Source organism: Caloenas nicobarica, chromosome 4 (assembly GCF_036013445.1).
Source record: "Caloenas nicobarica isolate bCalNic1 chromosome 4, bCalNic1.hap1, whole genome shotgun sequence".
NCBI classification, from domain to species: Eukaryota; Metazoa; Chordata; class Aves; order Columbiformes; family Columbidae; genus Caloenas; species Caloenas nicobarica.
Window position 1 is genome coordinate 9321982 of NC_088248.1, and position 21282 is coordinate 9343263.

Sequence of the window (21282 nt, forward strand, 5' to 3'; positions counted from 1 at the left end):
CCTGATTTCTAACCTCACTGTTTGCAGAGGCGTTTTCCCAAAGGGGGCCCTCCCAAGCCTGCAGGCTGGGGTGGGGGAGATTTGCCTATGGGATCCTCGCTTTATAAAGAGGGCAGAGAAAGTGGATTAAATCAATATTTCATTTATTTGGGCTTGTAATTCCTCTTACATCAGCTGCCACATAAAGATTTTCCCCTATTTTCTTCCCCTCCTCCTCATCCTCATTTACTATGCACCAATAATTTCCCTTTGACGCTTTCCTGCCAGTTCTAGTGCCAGATGGCCCCGGTTCTGAGCTTCTCCCCTCTCTTGGGGGCGGCCCCCATTGTCCATGCAAAGGAGGCGTTGTGGCTTTGAACCCAAAGCTGGGACCCAAACTTCAGCCCCAGCGTGAGGAGGAGCTAACCCACTAATGCAGGAAACCATGCAAACAGCACACCCTCCCACTCATCGCCATTAAGGAAAAACCCTTCACTAAAGGCTGTTTTGCATTTTCCCCAATGGTCCATGTATAGAAATCTCGTGCAAATTTAATTCTGTCACCACCTGATTCCACTTCCCAGCCGCGAGGCTCCCTTTGTGTCATAAACTCAATTAGACATATGCATTTCACATCATGGACACAGATGTGAAAACAAAGTGCGCGCATACCTCTCTCTCTCTCTTTCTCAATGCATCTACATAGGCTTTAAAGTGATAAAGAAAGTGAGTAAATCTGTTTATGGCACTAGCCTGCTATGCAGAACAAAGTGTCTGTATGCGGCAAGCGGCGCCGAGTTTCTGATTGTGTTGGGGTAGGCTGAGACATCTTTGAAGTCAATAGAGTTTCCCTGGGTCTGGGCTGGGTGACAGGGAGCCGCGTGTTTCATTTAAGAGTGGCGAGGCAAGTGTCTTTGTGCATGTTCGTGTGTGTGCCCAGCAGGACGGTGCACTAGCTGTAGGTGCTGAGGAATTCTACAGCCACACGAGTTGGCAGTGAATAAAAGGAGCGGGTATTAATTTCTCGGTGTACAGCTCAGAACAGGGGAACATAAATGCAAAGGCTGACATCGAACCATGTTTCTGTGTGCCACACAGCATGCAGCCCTGCCTTTTTTTTAAAAAAAAAAAAAGCCGAGTTTCTCTCCCTGGCTTGACTTTTCTACATTTTGTGTCCATTTGGTTTTGGAGAGGGACACAAGAGGTTTCAGCATTGAGCAGAGAGTTAAGTTATGCAGCTGCAAGACTGCCAAGCCCTTCAGAATAGGATGCTTCGTTTAGATTTTCCACAATGCTATTGAAGTGCTTATTTTCCTCCTGAAGAGACACAAACAGATGCAAACTTCTGTAAACACTTTAGAAATGAATTCAGTGAGTTTGGCCTCTCAGCAGTGCTCAATAGCTGACAGAAAAATGTCTAATTAGTGCAAGTGGAAATAATAGGGCCACTTGGATTCCTTCCATCCTCCTCCAAGTCTACTTTTCCTAGGAACTCAAAGGCCCTTTTGTTTGGTAGGTCACCCTCTCTCAGGCTTTTGTGCTCCAATCTATTAAAGGAAGAAGGGGAGGAAAAAAATAGATTAGGCGATGCTCTGTGCTTAAATATATGGCCTGTTCATGAGCATTTCAAATGGCTGGTTTGCAGTGTCAGTTTACAGGTGCCTAGAGAGGGGGATTCCTCCATTGTTGACCGGCACAAGCGGAGTTGTGCGTGCCCGGCTCCAGGAATCCTTTTCAAGTGCCAGCCTCTTAGAAAATCCAACTCAGGCTCAGGAAAAAAAAGGAAATTTGTACAAATCCACCTCGCTGAAGTACAAACAAGCTAGCAAATACTTGCAATAGATCAGTGCTACAAGCCGGCCTTCCTGCCATATACTGTAGGCTCTTTTCCAAACCGTTTGACACGGGCTTTATCCTGCACCGCAGAGGGCTCTGGGCTTGTGAAACTACTAAATGTCATTTGGTCAGGCTGCTGCGATTCCTCCCCCAGATCAGATGGGGGTTATGCTGCTAAAAAGCAAGAACAAGTCTTGTTGTCAGATTATGGAGCTCTTAGCTAAAAGCAAAGAGAATAGAAATTAGGCAGGGAGGAGCCCAAGGGGTGTGCCTGAGAAGCCTTAGTTGTGTCTAAAGCATTTAGTGGACCTTGGTGTCTCTCTGGCTCTGCACATGTGTTTATACAAGGAAAGAGACTGATGCTAACACAAAAATGGGAGACAGCTGCCAAACTTGATGTTTTAGTATAGATTTGGACGAAGTTTTCTTGCCAGTCTCTCATCCTCTGATGGTGCTGTGGAGCCTAATTCTCTCTCCCCTGTGTTGCTTTTGCTCTGTTGTTAGTAGAGTTACTTGCTGACATGAATGAGATGAGAAACGCATCCTTTTTCTGTGGAGGCTTCGTATGGTTTAAGGTGTTCTCTGTTTTCTGTTCTGTTTTGGTTTGGTTTTTTCCTCCTGTGATTTACCACACCACAAAGCAGAACTTGGCCATAGCCAGCTCCCAGATGTTTGATTAAAGCCGTGCAGTGGAAGGCCAGGCCCTCCGTAGGCAACGTGAGGCTGGTGAGACATGGCTAGAGACCATGTAGACCAGACAGGTCAGGGCTGCATTTGGCACCCACGAGGCTCCATAGCTGAAGAAATGGGTCCTTCCTTACAGCTGTACTTCAGAAGCGATGTGCTTCTCCCCTCCACTGCCTTCTCCATAGTTTGCAGCAATTTCGTAAGAATCTAAGAGACGAGTCTAGAGGCATCATTTTGTACTCTTTATCCTGTCTTCTGTGCTACAGAGAGGTTTTGACACACAATATGAAGGGAAAGGCTCAAGGCAGTGTTACTAGTCATTTGTTGTGCCCAGCTGAACATGAATGCACCAGGAAAGTGTTCCAGTGAAATGATGGACCAGATGCTGTCCCCCCACCCTGCATGACGAACCTGTACAAAGTGAAGCACCTCGATGTGTCAAGCAGGTAGAACACCTCCGTGATCTATCAGCAGGAGTGCCCACCATGGAAAGGGGTCAGTTTTTTGGTAGATGTCCCCAGATCCATGTGGACTTCTGCAACCACAATGAGGCTATGTGCCTCCTCATGGCTGCCTCCCTGGCCCCCTGTCCCCTCAACAGCGTGCTATCTCAGGAGCTTTGATTGATTCCTCATGTCGGTGTGATGGCTCAGCCACTGTGAGAATCCAAGATAGTTCATACAGACTTAGAAATCATTAAAGATGACCTCCAAGGGAAAGACATTGGACTGCTGGCCTGTTTGTTTGTGGTGTATAAAGGAGTGTTTGATCCCCTGGTCTTAATGCTGAATTGATGTTGCATGTACTTAGGTTGCATGTATTTAGGGCCTGGCCCCATGGAGAGCTGTATGTCCCCCATGAGTTAGTTCCTCGTTTCCTAGGGGACTTCTAAGGAAAAAGAGGAAAAGGAAAGCTGGCACTGAAATGTAGTCCTCCCACCGAAGCTACTGGGAGCACCAGCTAACCAGCAGCAGTGATAGCAGACCCTGTAGACATTTGCATGTTCATGCATATTCCAAGAGGCCTGACTTTTTTCAGAAATGGTTTGAAAAGGCATTTTCTGAGCTGTGTGTGCCTCAGTTTACTTTATATGCACAAGAGAGTGGCGATTCCCTGTCTCTGTATGGATGGCTTGAGCTCCATCTGGGACAATGGTTATAGTGGCCATTTCCAGTCTTTCCAGATTCATGTCCTCCTTTTAAACTAATTGCTATTACTGCTGTTAGTCTGTTGCGCATGATTTAAATTCATTAACAGACCACCAAATTATGTGGCTCCAAATACTAAAAAAAAAATTAGAAAGACCAAAAAAAATATCAGGAACAGTATCTACAGTTCAAACAAAATTAACAGCTGGAACCTTCCTATCCTAAAAATGAAAATATGACCAGAAATAGTCATAATTATAGGTTATAATAAATCCTATCTGATCACTGCCAGAAAGACTTACTCCTTTGTATAAATGCCTAGGAACATAAAGATTATAAGGTGAATAGAAATTTTGAGACAGCCTTTTAATTGCCAGGGGATATTTGCTTCTCGTAATATTCGGTACTTCACTTGCTATAAAACTGTGTGGCTGCCTTACAGCACATGGCTAAGGATATTCAGTCTGCTTTAAAATGGCATGTACTACCATTAGGCAGAGGATTACTAAAGCTGAGCATTTTCTGTAAACGGTTAGCTGAGCCTTTGCAAGGTGAATTTCTCCAAGGTTGCCCTGTGGCGCTGGTGTTCTTTTCAGGTTTATTTGAAAGCCTCCATCGTGGTCAAGGACTGTGTGACGGCAGCTGCTATTGTGTTCCTGATTGACCGGTTCCTATATTGGATTGATGCCTCCAGCAAACTTCTTCAGATTGCCAAGGGTCTGCACAAGCTGCAGCCCACCACGCCGATCGGCCCTCAGGTGGTCATCCGCCAGGCTCGCCTCTCCGCCAATGCAGGTAATGCCCCTGCGGAGCCGCCGCTCCATTTTCTCAGCTCAGGCCCAATTAGGAGCTACTTGACTTTGAAGAAGATACTTTGTCCCTTACGAGGGATGACATCCTTATGGCCCCGGTGCCATCTTTTCAAACACACAGCCCACTCCCAGCCCCCTCGAGCCCTCCCAGCTCCTCTCACTAGCACAAAGGGGCTGGTATAAAGGGTTTCAGAGCCAAAAGCGGGAGAGAAAATTGTGAAAGGGTGTGGAAAATACTAATTGGAGCTTTTGTTCCTTAACAAATCTTCCCTGCTGGTTTCAAACAGAGATATCTGAATTGCTATACTTCTGACCAAGGGCCTTTAAAAAATAAATTAGAATCACGGCATTTTTTCTGCATTATCCCAGCTGCTTTTTTTTTTTCATTGGGACCACTTGACTATGCAAACAATGCAGCTTACAACTCCTCGAGGATAAACTGATTAAAAAAAAAAAACCATCATTCCTATAAAGTAGACAACACCTGAAGGATTTTTAATGTCTCTTATGTATCTTCACACTGTCCCACTGGGGAGAAGAAAACAAAACCACACAGACCTGCTCTGAAAAACACAACTGAGGAATATTTTATTTGCAGAGAAGAGAGCTATATGTTCCCTGCATATCCATTTTTATTTATGGCTGTAGACTTCTAATGTTCCCATTGGCATTCTACACCAGCACACTCCAATTGATGGGCTAGTTCAGCCAACACTTGCACTGCTTCACTGACTGGAGCAGCTTTCTTGAATTCTGTTGGACAACTGAGACAAAAGCAAGGTTTGACATGAATAAAGCTGATCAAATTAGACCTTAAGTCACCCCCTGCAGCCCACCAAGCCAGCTCCGGCCATGCGACAAAACCTCTGAGCCGTGTGACAGTTGGCTGAAATGCAGAATCTCCACTGTGTGTTGCTTGTTGCATACTTTCTATGCTGTGGTTTTGGCTATATATTCTATGTTTAGGGTAGTTCTTAAAAGCTAGGTAGAGAGTGACAGGGAGGCAGCATGGCCTGCAGCTGTGCTTTCTGTGGTGGGACATCAGGTCGGCTGGCTTTGAGGTGCATCTGCAGAGCTTCGTCTCACGGTCAACTCCCCAGTGAGACTAAAATGCGTTTCCATTTAGAAAACCTGTGGGACAGAAACAGGCAGCTCTGCTGCTGAGGGAAGCAGGGTAGGCTACTTTCTTCTGCAATAAAAGAGCAGGATTCCCAACCGGTGGGGTGGGCAGAAGCTCAGTGCCTGCCACAGTCTTGTTGCCACCTCCCCTGCTCTGAATCCTGCAGCAGCTCAACGCATGGGAAGGAGCAGAGCGAGAAATCAGTGCCTGGAGCCATCTGCCTACACCATGGGGCTTGTGTTAGCACCTGGATTTACTCTAAAGCCAATGTGCAGAGAGGTATCTGTTGTTTGCTCCTTGTGGTGGCTTTACTGAAGCCACAGTGTAGGCCACAGATGGCACACGGAGAAATTCAACAGAAATACCAGAGCCTGACTCTCACTTTTTAAGATTAAGCACTTTTCCAGGAATGTATAGTGTGTTAAGTAAAACAGATGTACACATCATTTCATCTTACTGTGCAACCGCGTATTACAGAATGTAGTGCCTGTACATTTATGACTATTGACAACAACAAACCTACGTGCAGGTGATATTGGGATGTATCAGGTTAAATATCACACAGCTTCTCTATGAGGTTTTCTGAAGCAAGTGTCTAGCTAGAAACGGTTGTCTCATCAGCATTTTTTGCAATATTTTTTGTACATGTGAAATAGCCTGTGTCAAAGAGGTTCCTGAGCTTGAGGCAGCATCTGCAGTGCATACTTAATTGCGAAGTTTAGTCCAAGTGTGGACACAATGACAGTGCTGGGAAGAAGAGTACAATTTGAAGAGGCTTTCACTGATGAGTGCTTTTGTTCACTTCATGCCACGTTATACATTCTTATATTAATTTTCTTTTTTTTTTTAAATCAGGTAAACTTTTAAAAGCTGAGTATATCCTAAGCAGCCTTATTAATGACAATGGAGCAACGGGTACGTGTATATACATGTATCTATATACATATATATCTTTTCCAATTTCATAGTTGTTATTTTGGTGGGACTTTTTGGTACTCATTTTAACAGTCACATAATCTTCAAATACAGCCAATCTGACCTCTGTAATGACTCCTTATGTCACATTTTTCTTTTCTTTACCGTTCTTTGCTAAAATGTGGAAACTGCAACTTTGTTTTGAAACTTCCATAATCCATCCTTGTATATCTTCTCTTATGTGGAAAAATATTCTGGATTGACAGCTTTCCTAGTAATTTCTCTGCCCAGAGAATTTTTAAATGTAGACCAATTTCAAGCAATTGACTGATCTAGAAAACAAAGACAAGTCCTCCCCCTCAAAAATCCAGATTGTTAGAGTAATGCTTATCCTCCAAATTCACACTGACCGATGATCTAAATGAATAATTTCTTCTAGACCTGTAGCAAGCTGCAGTGTAATTATTTAGTATCTTTTGGAGTTAAGAAAAAAAGAGAGCAAGTTATGGATGTTACAGCACTTTCTTCTATTGCTGGATAGACATGCAAAACTGTAAAAATGTGAACATTCCTTAATGCATGATGAAGTTTGTAGAAATTACTTTTTATTATTATTATTATTTTTTCCCCTGTCTGTCAAATGATTATACTGCTGATCATGTGGTTTGTTTCAGATCTGGAGGGATGTGTAGTTTTTCTAATGGTAATAAAGCACTAATTTTGACAGACATCCATAATAATTAGTTAGTTATGGTTTTGAGACAATATATTATAGGGTTATGTATCTGTTATCCATTTTCTTAGCCTTCAGAGCTTATTTAGTAAATACATTCAGGTTTATTTGCTACCATAAAATTTAGAAAATTTAAGAAGCCTGTTCTGGTTTTTGTTGGTTTATTTTTTGTGTGAAACTGAGATTCTCATACAAGAAGGGCCCCCACACAAGAGGGCTTTAAACAAAATACCAGCTATCGCTGTTAAAGTAGCAGTGGCTACGCAAAACACTGCATTTCATCTCTCTTGGAATTATGCTTTTCTTTTTAAGATGTTTTCATAATATTCAATGATAATACTTGCTTGTTTAACATTGAAGAGGTGTTATTGAACGGATACTTCATGCTGAGAATTGCGGTGAAATGTTCATAATACTTAGGAAAGCTTAGTGATTTTATTTCATGTTAGTTTCTGAAATTCAATATAGATTTGATAATGAAAGGCTTCATTTGTGTATCTAATTATGCTGTGTTAACATGAAAACTTTTGGTTTAGTCTTCATGACATACCGATATCTGAAAAGAACATATTTTGCCAATGGTTAAAAGTATTTTGCTCTGCTGTATATACTGATGATAGCGAAGATATGCCATATTCATCCTTTTGACTAATTTTTAGCATAACTCTGTACGGTGCTTCTATACAATGACTTTTTGTTACTTCACAGAAGAGAGGTACCTTTCACTTTTTATGTTGTTTCTATGCTCTGTATTGCTGTCACTGAAGCCACATGCTCATCTACCTGTCTACGTATATTCCTTAATGCACTGTCACTTTGTCATCTTTCTGGCTGTAAGTCCTGATTGAAACCAGCTGAATTCAGTGGAGAGAAACCTGGCAGTTTACTGGGATTTGGGTTACCCTCAGAGGGTTAAAATGACAACAGCATGTTTCATTCTATACTGAGTTTTTCAACTCTTTCTGCAGGTACCTGGCGATATGCTAAGGAAAGCGATAGGGTTCTCGTTCAGTCAGTCTGCTTACAAATCAGAGGACAGATTCTGCAAAAGCTTGGTAAGGTGGTTTTTTTTTTCCCTGCTCAACATTTTCCCGTATTTCTTCTCTTTGCAGTCAAGCTTTAAAATGGTGCATTTGTCATATGGCAGCATTTTAGCCTGTGTAGAACATCTGCCTGATGCCTGTAACACAGTCATAGAAGATGAGTTGTACACACATCTGTTTGCAGCAAGGACCTAGAGCCATGTGCCAAGCAAACACATTTTAGAAATTAGCATTATATTATTAATCTTAGCAGCAGTCAAGAAGCATTCTGGAACATTGTTCCCTTTTGCCCTGTGCTACTCCATGTTTGCTAATGCTCTTCCCAAACTGGCTGTTCCCAAAGGCATGCAGTAGCTTATCACAGGTACATCCCAGCAATTCCTCTCTCAGGACAAGAAAATCCCTCATTTTCAGCGTGATGGACTTCTGTATTCAGGGCCTGGTACCTGAGGCCAACAGCCTTAATTTTAAGATTTTTGGCGTAACCTTTCACCTTCCATGACTGTTGAGCTGAGGTCTTTCATGAGCATAAAATGTCTGTTTATGCACAGCCAAAAGCTAAAGGAAACTAATAAATGTTCGGTGTTGTCAAAGCAAAAAATGCCATAGTATGGTTTTATACTGTTTTGAGGACTCCTAACTCAAGGAGGTATAAAATAAACTACTGAAAGCCATCTGTAGCAGTAATCTCCTAATGACTATTTTTCTCAATTATTTCAGGGATGTGGTATGAGGCAGCAGAGTTGATTTGGGCTTCTGTTGTGGGATATTTCAAACTGCCTCAACCAGATAAAAAGGTAGGAATTCCTTTTCACTCTGGATATCCTTGCCATTCTAATAATCACTCCAGATTAGCTTTTGTTTACTTCAGAAAAGTCTTTCAGCAATAAAGTTTCAATTATGCACCTCAGACAAGGTTAACATGCAGGACAAATATTCTAGCCCAAGTTGGTATTGCACATTGTTTCCGCATGCATACACAGACTTACAGACACCTTTTTTCCTGCAGGGTAATGAAAGTAGTAGTTTTCATTAAGCAGAATCATCTGAAGTGAACCATCACCTAGTATGTCGCAGGAGCTTCTGACAGACTAAAGGACAAACTAATTCCAGAATGCAGTCATAGATTCCCCTTTCCCTTTCCCTTTCCTTTCCTTATTAAATTTCTTTCCCAGTAACCAAAAATGTCTATTGCTGGGGTGTTCACAAGCTGCACTACACTATCTGTTGTGAGTAATGGATGTTCCCTGGCATTGCAGCATCTGAACACCTTGCGACAGCTACCATATCTATCTTTAACAGCTTTGTGAGGCTTGGCCACACTAATCTTCTCACTGTAGATGAAGCAACAATCACACCATGTGTCCGTAGCTAAACAGGAATGTGAACCTAAGTCTTGCAAGTCCTAGGGTGATGCTTTAAGAAGTTTTGTAATTGTATCCCAGCATAGGATACAGCACAGAAACAGACCTCGTCACCTCTTCTCTGCCATACCTTAAGGCTTGACCTCAATCACAAAACATTTCTATGGGACCAAAGATGTGTAGTGAATTTTGCAAAAAGCATACAGATACTTCCTGGCATTCTTAACTATTTAGCTGGGCAGGCCCATAGCTAGCTCAAATAATTAAAGTCTTCCAGAGAAAGAGACAACTAGCAAGTTCATAGATCTATGTGTTATGTTCATGTCTTATTTTTTAATTGGTTCTATAGAACCAATTACAAGTTACCAAAAAAAACCCAATTCTAAACTCGAGAACTCTCAACTTTTGTCCAGCTCTGTTTATTTTTTTTTTCAAACAGTTCAATAACCTAGGGAAGGGTGTTAAAAAAGTGTGTTTTCTTAGGCTATGTGCGATGAGCATTTATCACTTCTATCATCTCTCTAGATGTCTTCACCCTGTATTTTTCAGAAAGACTGGGATCAACTGGCCAGTTCTTAAACATATTTTTTGGCTTTCTATGGTCTTCTCTGAAAAACAATCATAAAACAGATTGAGTCTTTTTTCAGATATGATTAGCCAAGGGCTTAATGCAGATTTAGTGACATCACAAGACTACATTTTCATTGTCACAAACAACACCCTGGAAAATGCAATGCTAAGTTTTCCAATGCCATTTATCTTGAAAGCTAGAGTTAGTGGTACTCAGGATAGCTGCCACTCATGGAAACTCATATGGATCCACCAGGCTGCACTTTCTACAAGTTGAAATTAATAGAACCCTACCAAGATGATATTTCTGATTTTCTGAGCAGTACTTCTCTTTGAATCTTGTTTGGTTGGGGGTTTTTTGGTTGTTGTTTGGTTGGTTTTGTGTTTGTTTTTTCTTATTTGTTTTTCTAGTATGTTCTACGTAGAACCTACCTTATTGTGAGCAATAAAATTCAAATACAAGGGGAAAACCAATATTATAATTTTCCATTTCTCTTTCAGGGAATTGCTACTTCTTTGGGTATTATGGCAGACATCTTTGCTTCCATGAGTGAGAAGGATTATGTACGTTTTAAAACCAATGCTGAGATTGACCTGGTAAGACTTGGTTTGGTATTCATGTGTGTAGGTTCTTCAGATGGACTATATGTCATTGTTCCAAATTCACCCATGCTTTGTTCTTCCCCTAGTTCCTCTCCTGTGCTGAGAGGGCTGAAGAAAGTCCCATTGAAAAAGTTAATTAGCACCTAGTTGGAAGATTTTTCTTGCTTCAGGAAAAAGAAAACATTGAGAATATTTACAGAGTGTATGTGAGTCTGTGTAATATCTAGAATACGTATAGGGTCAAAAAGTGACACATCTATGGTAAACCTAATCAAAAAGGCTCATGCAGAAACAGACCTGGCTGTCGTTTAAGATATGACGTCCTGCTCTATCAGGACTCAAAGGTCTCAGAGACCTCAGGGAATCTACAACAGACAATAAACAGATCCCAAGCTGCCTTGCTTCAATTTAGCAGGGTTGCTTACCAGATAGACCTGTCTATTTTTGTTTCACCAGAGCCTTCTCCGAGAGTTTGGTCATCGCTTATTAGCAGCTGCTGAGGCCTGCAAGCTCGCAGCAGCCTACAGCCAGTACACCCCACTGTTTGTGCTCACGGCCGTGGTAAGCGTTAGTCCTCATTCTGAAATGTTATTTATATAAGGGAAGAGTTCAGGCTATTAAATTTGGCTCTAATCCAGCTTTCAAACATTGCATCATGGAGGGGGTTGTGTCTGTGTTGTGGGTATGCTGCTATATGTTACTCTGAACTCCCGTCAGAAGCTAAGAAGATGGGCAGAAAGCAGTATCTGTCCACAGAGTAAGGATGGGCTTTCAAGCCCATGAAGGAGTCGTGCTTCTCCTATAACTACAGCTATATTTCAGAGAGGTGGGGTGGGGGGGGTTGGGGGGCGGGGAAAAGCAGCTTATTTCCTCCAGGAAGCAGAGCAGCAGGGAGTTAGGAGCTGCCATTCACTTCAAATTGTAGAAGGGAAGAAACAAACATATTTTTTCCTGCCTTTATTTATCTCTGACAGAGGTCCAGGTTTTTAATTCCTTGATTCCTCTTTTGTCCCCTCCCAGAATATCCGTGGGGTGTGTTTGCTATCCTATAGTCACTCCAAGGACTGTCCTCCAGAAAGGAGAAAGTTCTACTTGTCTGAAGCCAAAGAATCCTTTGAGATTGGCCTTCTCACGAAGAATGAACACAGTCCAGTCACCAGCAAGCAGGAGCTCCATAGTTTTATTAAAGCTGCTTTCTGCCTCACAACCGTGCATCGATGGCTCTATGGGGAGAGTGAGAAACTCCATGAAGTGGGTCAACTATGTAGAGAAGCCATGGGGAAACTGCATACGTACAGCACTTCAGGTACAGAAGAGGAAGAGAAAGGAATGCTTGCCAAAGAGATCATGTCTCTGATCACATCTGTTAAGAAGTGCTTGCAAGTAGAAAGCTTCCCTAATTCTGATGCCAGGTCTTACATTCCAGACAGTTATAAAGCCACAGTGGAAAAACCTATCCTGCAAGGGGAAGCCAGCTTTGAGAAAATCCTGGCCATGCATTCTCAGCATCATCTGTCAGTGTGTGAAGTGTTTGAAAACACTTGCAGGGTTCATAAAACCACACTGAGAGAAAACCAAGCAGGAGCTTGTATCACAACCTTAAATACAGAAACCAAAAACATAGACACTGTGTATAACACTGAAGAAACAGTGAACCAGAGGAAAGGTCCTGCCAAAATGCTTAACTCACCAAAAGCAGGAAGTAACTTGAAGAGACTCAGTGGCCAGACAGGAAATAAACACATTGGTTCTGATGTGATGAAAAATTCCTTTAATGAAGACACTCAACCACTAGAAATAGAAACAAATTATGAAAACAGTGTTTTCAGCAGGTGGCAAAACAGGAGTCAAACCACTACTTCACAGAACTCTTGGTGCAAGCTGTCAAAATCAAGTTACTCCTCCAGCTGGGAGGAACTGGACTATAATAGCAGCAAAGGGTCTCCCAGGGAAGGGCAGCAGCAGGAAAAGGGCTCAGTGGAGGAGCAGTGTTGCACAACAGAATCTGATGAAAATGGTCAAGCTGCATACTTGTGTTCATTGCCTCCCAGAGCCTGTCCTCCAGAGCCTCTGCTTAGCAGTTTGGAATCTCCTCTGCCTTCCCAAGAGGTAGATACACCCCCAGCTGGGAGGCTGGTGGAGAAGGCTTCTCTCAGTGGAGAAAAGCTGCGTGAGAGAAGACACCATGCAAGGAGCTCTTCAGAAAAGAAAGCTGGGAAGGTGGATAACGCAGACGTAGATAATAACGCGGTTCCTTCCCTCTCCACCTCTTTCTCTGTTCCTACCAGGCCGGAGGAGGAGAAGAAGAAGAAAGAGAAGGAGGAGGATGAGGAGGAGTCCGGCTCCTCCTGGGCGGAGCTGGAGGCCGCGGCCGGAGCCCCGCCCGCGGCCCAGGGCTGCAGCACCTTGGACAGCGGCAGGGAGGGCGGTGCTGCTTCTGTACCGTCAAGGAGCATCTTTCCAAAAACGGCCAGTGACTCCTCTGTATGTGACTGGCTGAGGAGATCTGCCGTGGTGGGAAACAGAACAGTCAAAGTGCCCCAAGTAGATCCTCAAGCAGAAACAAGAGATGACACTGAATATGATTTCATCAGTATTGGAGACTTAGTAAACGACTATCCCGTGGCATCTGTTCCAGAGCATCAACCAACTCCCAGTGCACGACCAACTTTGTCCTTGAGGGGAAAGATATCCATAACCAAGCACTTTGAATGTGCCACTACTGAGGAAGATGAAGAAAAGTCTCAGGACATGGTGAGCAGCAAGAGACAGTCCAGTTCGTCTCTGAGTTCATGGCACAAACCAGCACAGATGCCCAAGAATTCCCCTGAAGGTGCATTTCGGAGCCCAAGGGGAAGTGGTTTCCTCTTCACACCTGGGAGAACCAAGGAAGAAGTCCTTGATGCTCGACTTCTGAGGGATGATGATTACATGCAGCTTCTGGCAGGGGTAGAACATAATTGGCTTGTCCAGAGACTGATGCCTACTGGAATTTTTAAGTCTAAGCAGCTTCATAAAGCATACTGTAAGTTTCCATACAGCGATGGGCATTTTCGCACAACAACAGGCACTCCCACAGAGAACAGTCTTGACTGAGGCTTTCTAACAATGTTTTAGTCATCATTTATTAGGGCTTTGTTTTCTGTTGTTTTATGAGTCTCTGTACAAGAATTTTAGTAACAGCATACTAGTAACTAACTACATACTAGCAGCATTTAGTAATAGCATAGTTCCCTTGAACCATTTTCTCCTATTCATTCTTTCCCATTTGCACATCAGTCACAGCGTCATGGAAATGGGCTCCATCTTCATGCCCACTCAGTCCCTCCTGCTTCATTCCCTTCATACAACAGGTAACTCAGGCTGCTTGAACTCCCTGTGCCAGTTCATCAAGTTCTTTCTGCACCATTACTTGAGTCTCTGGTTTTGTTGCCCATTTAGATTCCACATTTCATCCCTGAAAACCACATATGAGATAATAATTATTATTAGGTTAATCATAAATAATGGCCTAATTTATTTGCCATGCCTTAATATACACACACTTGATCAATACACTAAGAAATACAGAAGCTAGGAGCAGCACCACTATAGGATGCCTCATTGAACTCAGTAAGTACAACCCACTAAGGGCTCATCCCATCTTGCATGTCTCAAGCCCCTTTTTTTTGTCATTAATGTAAAATATCCAACTCTGCATCTAGATATCTCTTACCATATATTTTATAGCCCAATACTTTGCTTTCAGAGAAGGCTGGATATCTTATCTCCTGGGTGCTGATATTTCATACCTCAGCACAAGCTTAGAGCAGTCCTGTGGAACTGTCCCTTCTACCTATGGTGTTTTCTTTTTGTAGCTGCTCTTCTTTTAAAATACTCAAAGAAATCAGGCCTGTGGTCAGGCCAAGAAACAGCTGTATTCATTGGGGACTACCTGAACGTGGCAAAGGAAGGCAAACAGAGAAGTGCATTTTGGATACACTTCCTGCACCAAGAAGAAAGCCTGGGAAGGTATTGACCAAACCAATTTCTGAAACAAAATGTTTATCAATGCTACTTCTGTGTAAATATGAATGGAAACTGTCTGATAAGATTTGTCTTATACCTATGATTCAGCTAGTCCAGTGCCTTGTAGATTTTATCAAGTACAGAAGATAGTAGAAGTTTTTACTTGGACAACTACAGAAATCGTAGTTGCAGTGGGAGAAGATTGATTCTTTTCTATTCTATTTCAACCTAGTTTACATTTGGTTACATTTTGACTGATTTTCTGTAGCAAGAATGTTTTATGGCTTTCCCAAATCTCTTGGGCATTTTGGCAATCTCTGCTATGATAATTCTTCCCATCACCCCATGTAAGTCTCTACTGTTGAATTTCTGGGAAGAAAAATCTACTTCACTGTTGCTTTCTAACTACCCCGTTAGTGTCTCTTTGTTCATGACAGCTCTTAGGCCTCACTTCACTTTTGTCTGTGCTGGGATAATCTCATGAGATCTTAAATGTTGCTTCCATTTAATTTGTCCTCTAGCTTTGCATTAGAGAATTAGTAATATAGCTATATCTATATATACACATAGCAAGCTCTACAAATATATATATGTAGATATCTCAAGACCTATAGGCAAAAAGGTGTTTAAGTTGCTTTTCTTTAATTTTAGCTGTGGGTTTATGCAATGGGTGCATCTTCTCTGAAAGCAGGATTAAAATCACTTATTTGCTTGATAAAGGCCTCTGCACCAGAAGAACTCTGATAACTGCTAATTGCAGGTTTTGCATTGTTATTAGAAGCAGCTTAAGAATTCTTATGGGTTAAGAACAGTATTTTAGGTATCTCTAAATAGGGTCTCCATGCAAAGTCAAGAAGAGCTGACTTTAAATATCCTGGTGTTATGAAACCACCCCCATCATAGGATTTGATTGATCAGTACAACATTTTATGCCTGTAAGATCTATAAAAGAAAAAAACCCACAACTTTAATCACTGCCATTTTAAACGTACCACCAACAGCTGACTTTGCTTCTGAACAGCCAAGCTCTGCTTTGTAGTGATGTTTCTGTATCACTGTATTGTTTAGGTATGTTGGGAAAGAATATAAACAAGAAAAGGGGCTGCTTCATCATTTCAGTGACGTGGAACGGCAAATGACTGCCCAGTACTATGTGACAGAATTCAACAAAAGACTGTATGAGCAAAAGGTCCCTACCCAAATCTTTTATATCCCATCTGCAGTACTCCTGGTAAGAACTGTCTTCTAAACAATACAAATGAATTGATGGGAAGAGGGTCTTAAGTAAATTTTGTTTTTTAAAATATTAGGAGTTAGGCCACCTCTAGATGACACACTATAATTCATGTGATCTTACCTGGTGGGTGCATTTGCTTATTTTGGGACAAGAGACACCTACAGTAGAGCTATGAGTTCATGGGTGAACTGGCAGAAAAGATGCTGTGTCCTGTTAGAAGCCAGAAATTCACTTGTCAATGAAGCCCAGGAATCACCCAGCCTTTTATGTCATACATGAACATCTGTTTTCAGGGGTAGTTATGAAATCTGAACAACAAAGTGGCCCATTCTGAGCACCACAAAATCATCTGAACTTCACTAGAACCCAGTAAGTGAGGTTCTTGCAGACAAGTTGATTTGCTGCAGGACAACTTAGAGGTCTTATCTGCATGCTAAATTTCAGGAACACAGGACTGGAAAGGACCTCTCTGAGACTGATTTGGTCTAGTGCCCTGATATCACAGGCAACAACACTGCATAGTCCCTTTTTACACTCATTAAGACAGATATAAAAAGTGGCCATGTTGTATTTTGTATTTTAACCTCCATCGTTTCCAGTAAGAAATCATTCTATAACTGCTCTCCTGATGACTGGAAACTTTTTGCTATTTTCTGACCTAAAATAAAGCAGTTTACACTTCTCATTTTTCTCACTACTCCTCTGAGGCCTAGATTTAAGAAACGAGCAGCAATATTACCCCCTCATAGCCACTGCTCTCTCAGCTAGGGAAGCCAAGCTTGGTTTAGTGTCTCCTCAAGATACAGGTCTCTCTTCCCTTGTTCATTCCTGAAGCCCTGAGCCTGTTCTACTTTGAATTCATATTTCTTAAATATTGATGATCAGAATTGTACAGTGTTCCCCAGAGACCACTCTGCCTTTTGCAGTGGCAACAGAAATCCTTACCCTTAGTGAGATCTGCATTTTTCATGGCCTTATCACACTGGCAGCTCAGTCGTCCTTCAAATGGCTATCACAAAAAACACCTCTTTTCCCAAAGATAACCCCTTAGCATATGAGAAGTGGAATAGGTCACCAAATTAAGAAGCAGTCCACCTCAGCAGACAGAGGGATGGGACTTGCCTGGGTAGAAGTGCCCTATGTCTCTCCAAGACATCATTCCCTGGCAGTTGCTCCAGCCCATGCCACACGCATCTGTGAAGAGTGCTTCACTGACACAGACACCTTTAAACCACAGTTCAATTAACTTGTTGACCCAGCCTCACCACTGATACAGTGCCCTATGTTCAGCTCCTTTTCAGCTTGTCCCTGGGAGCACAACCGATATCCCTCCACCACATCTCTGCATGGGACGTACTCTGTCACGAGAAGGAAATACCTGTGCATTCCGTGCAGCTGAGTATACGTGGACAGATGAAGAAAGGCTAGTGGAATTGGCAGGGCTGTGAGCTTCAGCAGGGCCACAGATCCATCAGTCAGCTCTCGCTGAGGAGCGTTTCTGTCCCTCCATCCCAGTGGTCCAGCCTCAGAGATGGCCTGCTGAAAGACACACAAACCAAGTGGCTGAGAGCTGATGTGGAGAGTTATCTGAGAGAGCCTGGGAGGGAGAGGCAGCAAAGTCATGAGAATTACTTTCTCTTGAGTGGGGTGAAAAAACAAGGAACTCGAAGCTGGAAGTTTCAAGAAAAAAAGAAGCACTTTGTGGTTAGTCTATTTAAACAACAAAAAACAGCTGCTCAAATACCTACAACTCAACCAAAGCAACACTCACTTTTGATCATGGGAGATTCTTGCTTTGTCCACTCACTTCCAAACACGTGGAGGCTGGGAAGGCTGCATTAGACGTGCCCTCAAGGCTTAATGCGTGGATCATAGTGGTCTTATGTGTTTCAGGTAACTGTAGCCAGGACAGCTCTTTCTTCTGCTCTCTTTCCTCTATGAGATGGTTATGAGGGCAGCATGCAAAGCCGCAAGGCAGACGGCCCTGCAGTGCCAGCACCCAGCCTGATCATGAGAGGCAGGAGCCGCATCCGGCATAGAGGTTAAAGCTTTCATCCAGCCCTCAGCAGGAAAGTAAATGATCTCTTCTATATTCTTAACGCTCAATTTTGGGTTTGACTTGTGTGTCAAATACGGAGAGCTACCCTCCATGGTACAGAGCTGAATTCACTGTTTCATTATGAGTACATATACGATAGCATGCTATGCATATTACTATTTCTGTTAGCCATTCCAACACTACATCTGGCTCTATGCCACTTGCTAATAAGGCCTAATGAGAGCTTGGCATCTGTACATCCAAGTCTCCGAACACAGAAGTGACTAAAAAAATGCCAAAATCTCCCATTGAGTATTTACACACTGAAGAAAGACTGGGTTCAGGTTTACCCAAATCTTTTCAGCTTTCTAGCTTATTATTTAGACACAGTCTCCTGAAATAAGTTTCCTATTTTCTGGACAAACTACATATTTCTAGAATTCATTGCTTACCGAGTTTGGCCTCTCAGGCTGACTTTGTGTTGGACCTTGTACAACCCTTTGTTTTAGTTAAATGTGAGCTCCTTATTTAAACAGCCTGTGTCTTGAGGCAGCAGAAGGTTAATATGGAAACTTTTTCTATCGATCTTATAGATGGAAAGTTCTAGGAGGAAAAAACAAGATTTCAGTTAGAGGAGCCTTAGCATCCTTGTTTTCACATTTCTGCTTGCATGACTGTCTTTAAAACTCTCTTTTCAGATACTGGAAGACAGAACTATAAAAGGATGTGTGAGTGTGGAGCCCTACATCCTTGGGGAGTTTGTGAAGCTATCCAATAACACAAAGGTAGTAAAGAATGAGTACAAAGCCACAGAGTATGGTCTGGCCTATGGCCATTTCTCCTATGAGTTCTCCAATGGAACAGACGTTGTTGTTGATCTGCAAGGTTTGTATTACAATGATCTTCATTTATTGCATATTCTCTCAAGTTGCAGAATATGCTATATAAAGGATGTACTGTCTCTAAATGACATAAAGCGAGGGAGGTATGTGCAGGTATATTTTTGACTTGAGCAGTGCTCTTGCTCACCACTGCATCACAGCAAGAGCACATAAGCCATACTCCCAAGTGTGCCACAGCTTCATGCCATGGAGTGGTCCGCATCCAATTAGGCTAAAGCCAGTCTGCAAGGATGTGTCTTGTAGAACCGTCTAAAGGAGAACCACTGAAAGAAGCAGCGAGTTTTGTCACACTTTCTCCTTCCTAAAATTGGCAAACCTAAAAAAGGATCCCCTATTCAGCTAAAGGAGAATTGAGCTCTTTGATTAAGAGCCAAGGATAAAACCTTTCAGACTCAGCCTTTAGCTCACAGGTATCTTTGGGATATTAATTTCATTAAATATTCATTTTGTACCTCTTAGGGTTCTGCTTTTGCTGACATAGGTGTAAACTGGGAATTACTGAAGTGACATTAACAGAGCATGGGCTGTGCCAAGCAGACAGTCCTGAGTATGATAATATGAAGGCTGTGATGTTTGATACCAGGATGTATCCTTTCTTCCACAGGTTGGGTGACAGGTAATGGGAAAGGCCTCATCTACCTCACAGACCCTCAGATTCATTCTCTTAATAGCAAAGATGTTTCACACTCCAACTTTGGGAAGAAAGGAATTTATTACTTCTTCAATGATCAACATGTGGAATGCAATGAAATCTGTCGCTGCCTTTCTTTAACAAGACCCTCAGTAGAGCTGCCAATGTAGACTCACACAAGACAGTCAAACAAGAAATGACCCATAAGCTGGACAGTATTTTATCCTACACACACTTAGCAGCATACTGTCTTTGTGAGAACAGAGCCACTGCGATGACACCCATGTGAGTTGGGTCAGTCCTTACCTGCATGAGTTTGGCAAGTTCTGGTCTTTGTATCCAGGCTGGTAATACCACATTACCATCTTCTGTACCATCTGAACATCATGTTGTTATAACCCTCTGTAAAAACTAACAGAAGAACATAGGAAGAGTAAGAAAACAGCCTCCAAAATTCAGCTCGAGCTGTACTACAAGACTGTATAGTCTTCTAATCCATCAGCAGACTCTGTAAAGGCAATAGGCACCATCTGCTCCTTGAAAATGAGATATGAGATGGAATGAGACAGAAGCAGAGAGCTGTATTTCAACCAGCTCTAAAATTCTCAAAAACTTGTATTAATGCTTCAGGGAACAAATGATAATGTTCCGGTTTGCTTAAAAAATAAAAAAGTTTCCTTCAGAAGTGTATGTGTATATGTGACCACACAACATCTAAACAAATGGAAATATGGTTTTAACTGTTAACAGCCAAGAAAACTCAGCTGTTCTGCAATGAAAAAATATTTTTCTTGAACCAAGAGATGCTTGACATAAATAATTTAGGACTACGACATTTGACAAACTCTCAGAAGACTTTCCCAAGAATAGTTCCCACTTAGGCCAGCGCATCTCTTCTGCCTGTAATGAAACTGTGAATGCCACAGATTTGGTGACCAATTCTGTAACCAATTCCCACAAGTAATCTCACTGGACATGAACCTAGCCACTTGTACAAAGGAGCAGTTCTGGGGGCAGTCCAGCATCTGATCAGCACAAGGACTGATACAGAACGAGCAGCCTCAGTGCCAGTTTTGGTTCTAACTGGGCAGGCAAAGCACCCCTCCCTTCAAGGCTCTGTAATCCAGGCTCACAAAGCTGCGAGGTAGAAGGTGTTCAGGAAAGAGAGGCACCTTTCTTGACCGAGTCCCCAGCAAGGCTGGGAGGGAGCAGACAGAGACTTGCAATTTACTGCCAGTAGCAAGGAAGACGTGTCTGATGGGTTGTGCCTCAGTGCTGGTTGAGGCACAGCCTGCAGAGCTCCCAGGCTCGTGCTTTTCTGGCATAATGCAGAAAACACATTTATGAAAGTAAAACAGATGTCCGATAATATTTAAGTGATATATTTACACATTGCCCCTACCAATGACCCACCCCAAAACCCTGATCCTCTCCATCCCCACTCCATTCATACAGCCAAAGACTAAGTTCATACCTACACGACGCCTGTGCTGGGAACACACTTTACTATCACATATACAAACAGCTGCAACTTAGTTAGTCCTTTACCTCCAACATTTCTGCAGTAGTTTTGTTATTATTTGTGGTTGTCATAGAGCATACTCGGAGAGCCCCTGATTTTTAACACCAGGACTGAGCAGCTTGTGGCACGTGTGC

At 42.5% G+C, this 21282-nt stretch overlaps 1 protein-coding gene across 1 annotated transcript in view; it reads left to right on the plus strand.

Annotated features, from left to right (window-relative positions):
• Nucleotides 1-19796, plus strand: part of ALPK1 (alpha kinase 1) — a 32444-nt gene extending 12648 nt beyond the window's left edge. The window contains exons 3-13 of the mRNA XM_065634472.1: nucleotides 4247-4445; nucleotides 6438-6497; nucleotides 8199-8285; nucleotides 8994-9070; nucleotides 10709-10804; nucleotides 11267-11371; nucleotides 11831-13835; nucleotides 14668-14821; nucleotides 15887-16049; nucleotides 18792-18978; nucleotides 19600-19796. Of these exons, the coding sequence (XP_065490544.1) occupies nucleotides 4247-4445; nucleotides 6438-6497; nucleotides 8199-8285; nucleotides 8994-9070; nucleotides 10709-10804; nucleotides 11267-11371; nucleotides 11831-13835; nucleotides 14668-14821; nucleotides 15887-16049; nucleotides 18792-18978; nucleotides 19600-19796 (3330 nt within the window). The remainder of the gene's footprint in view (nucleotides 1-4246; nucleotides 4446-6437; nucleotides 6498-8198; nucleotides 8286-8993; nucleotides 9071-10708; nucleotides 10805-11266; nucleotides 11372-11830; nucleotides 13836-14667; nucleotides 14822-15886; nucleotides 16050-18791; nucleotides 18979-19599) is intronic.
• The last annotated feature ends 1486 nt before the right edge of the window (nucleotides 19797-21282 follow it).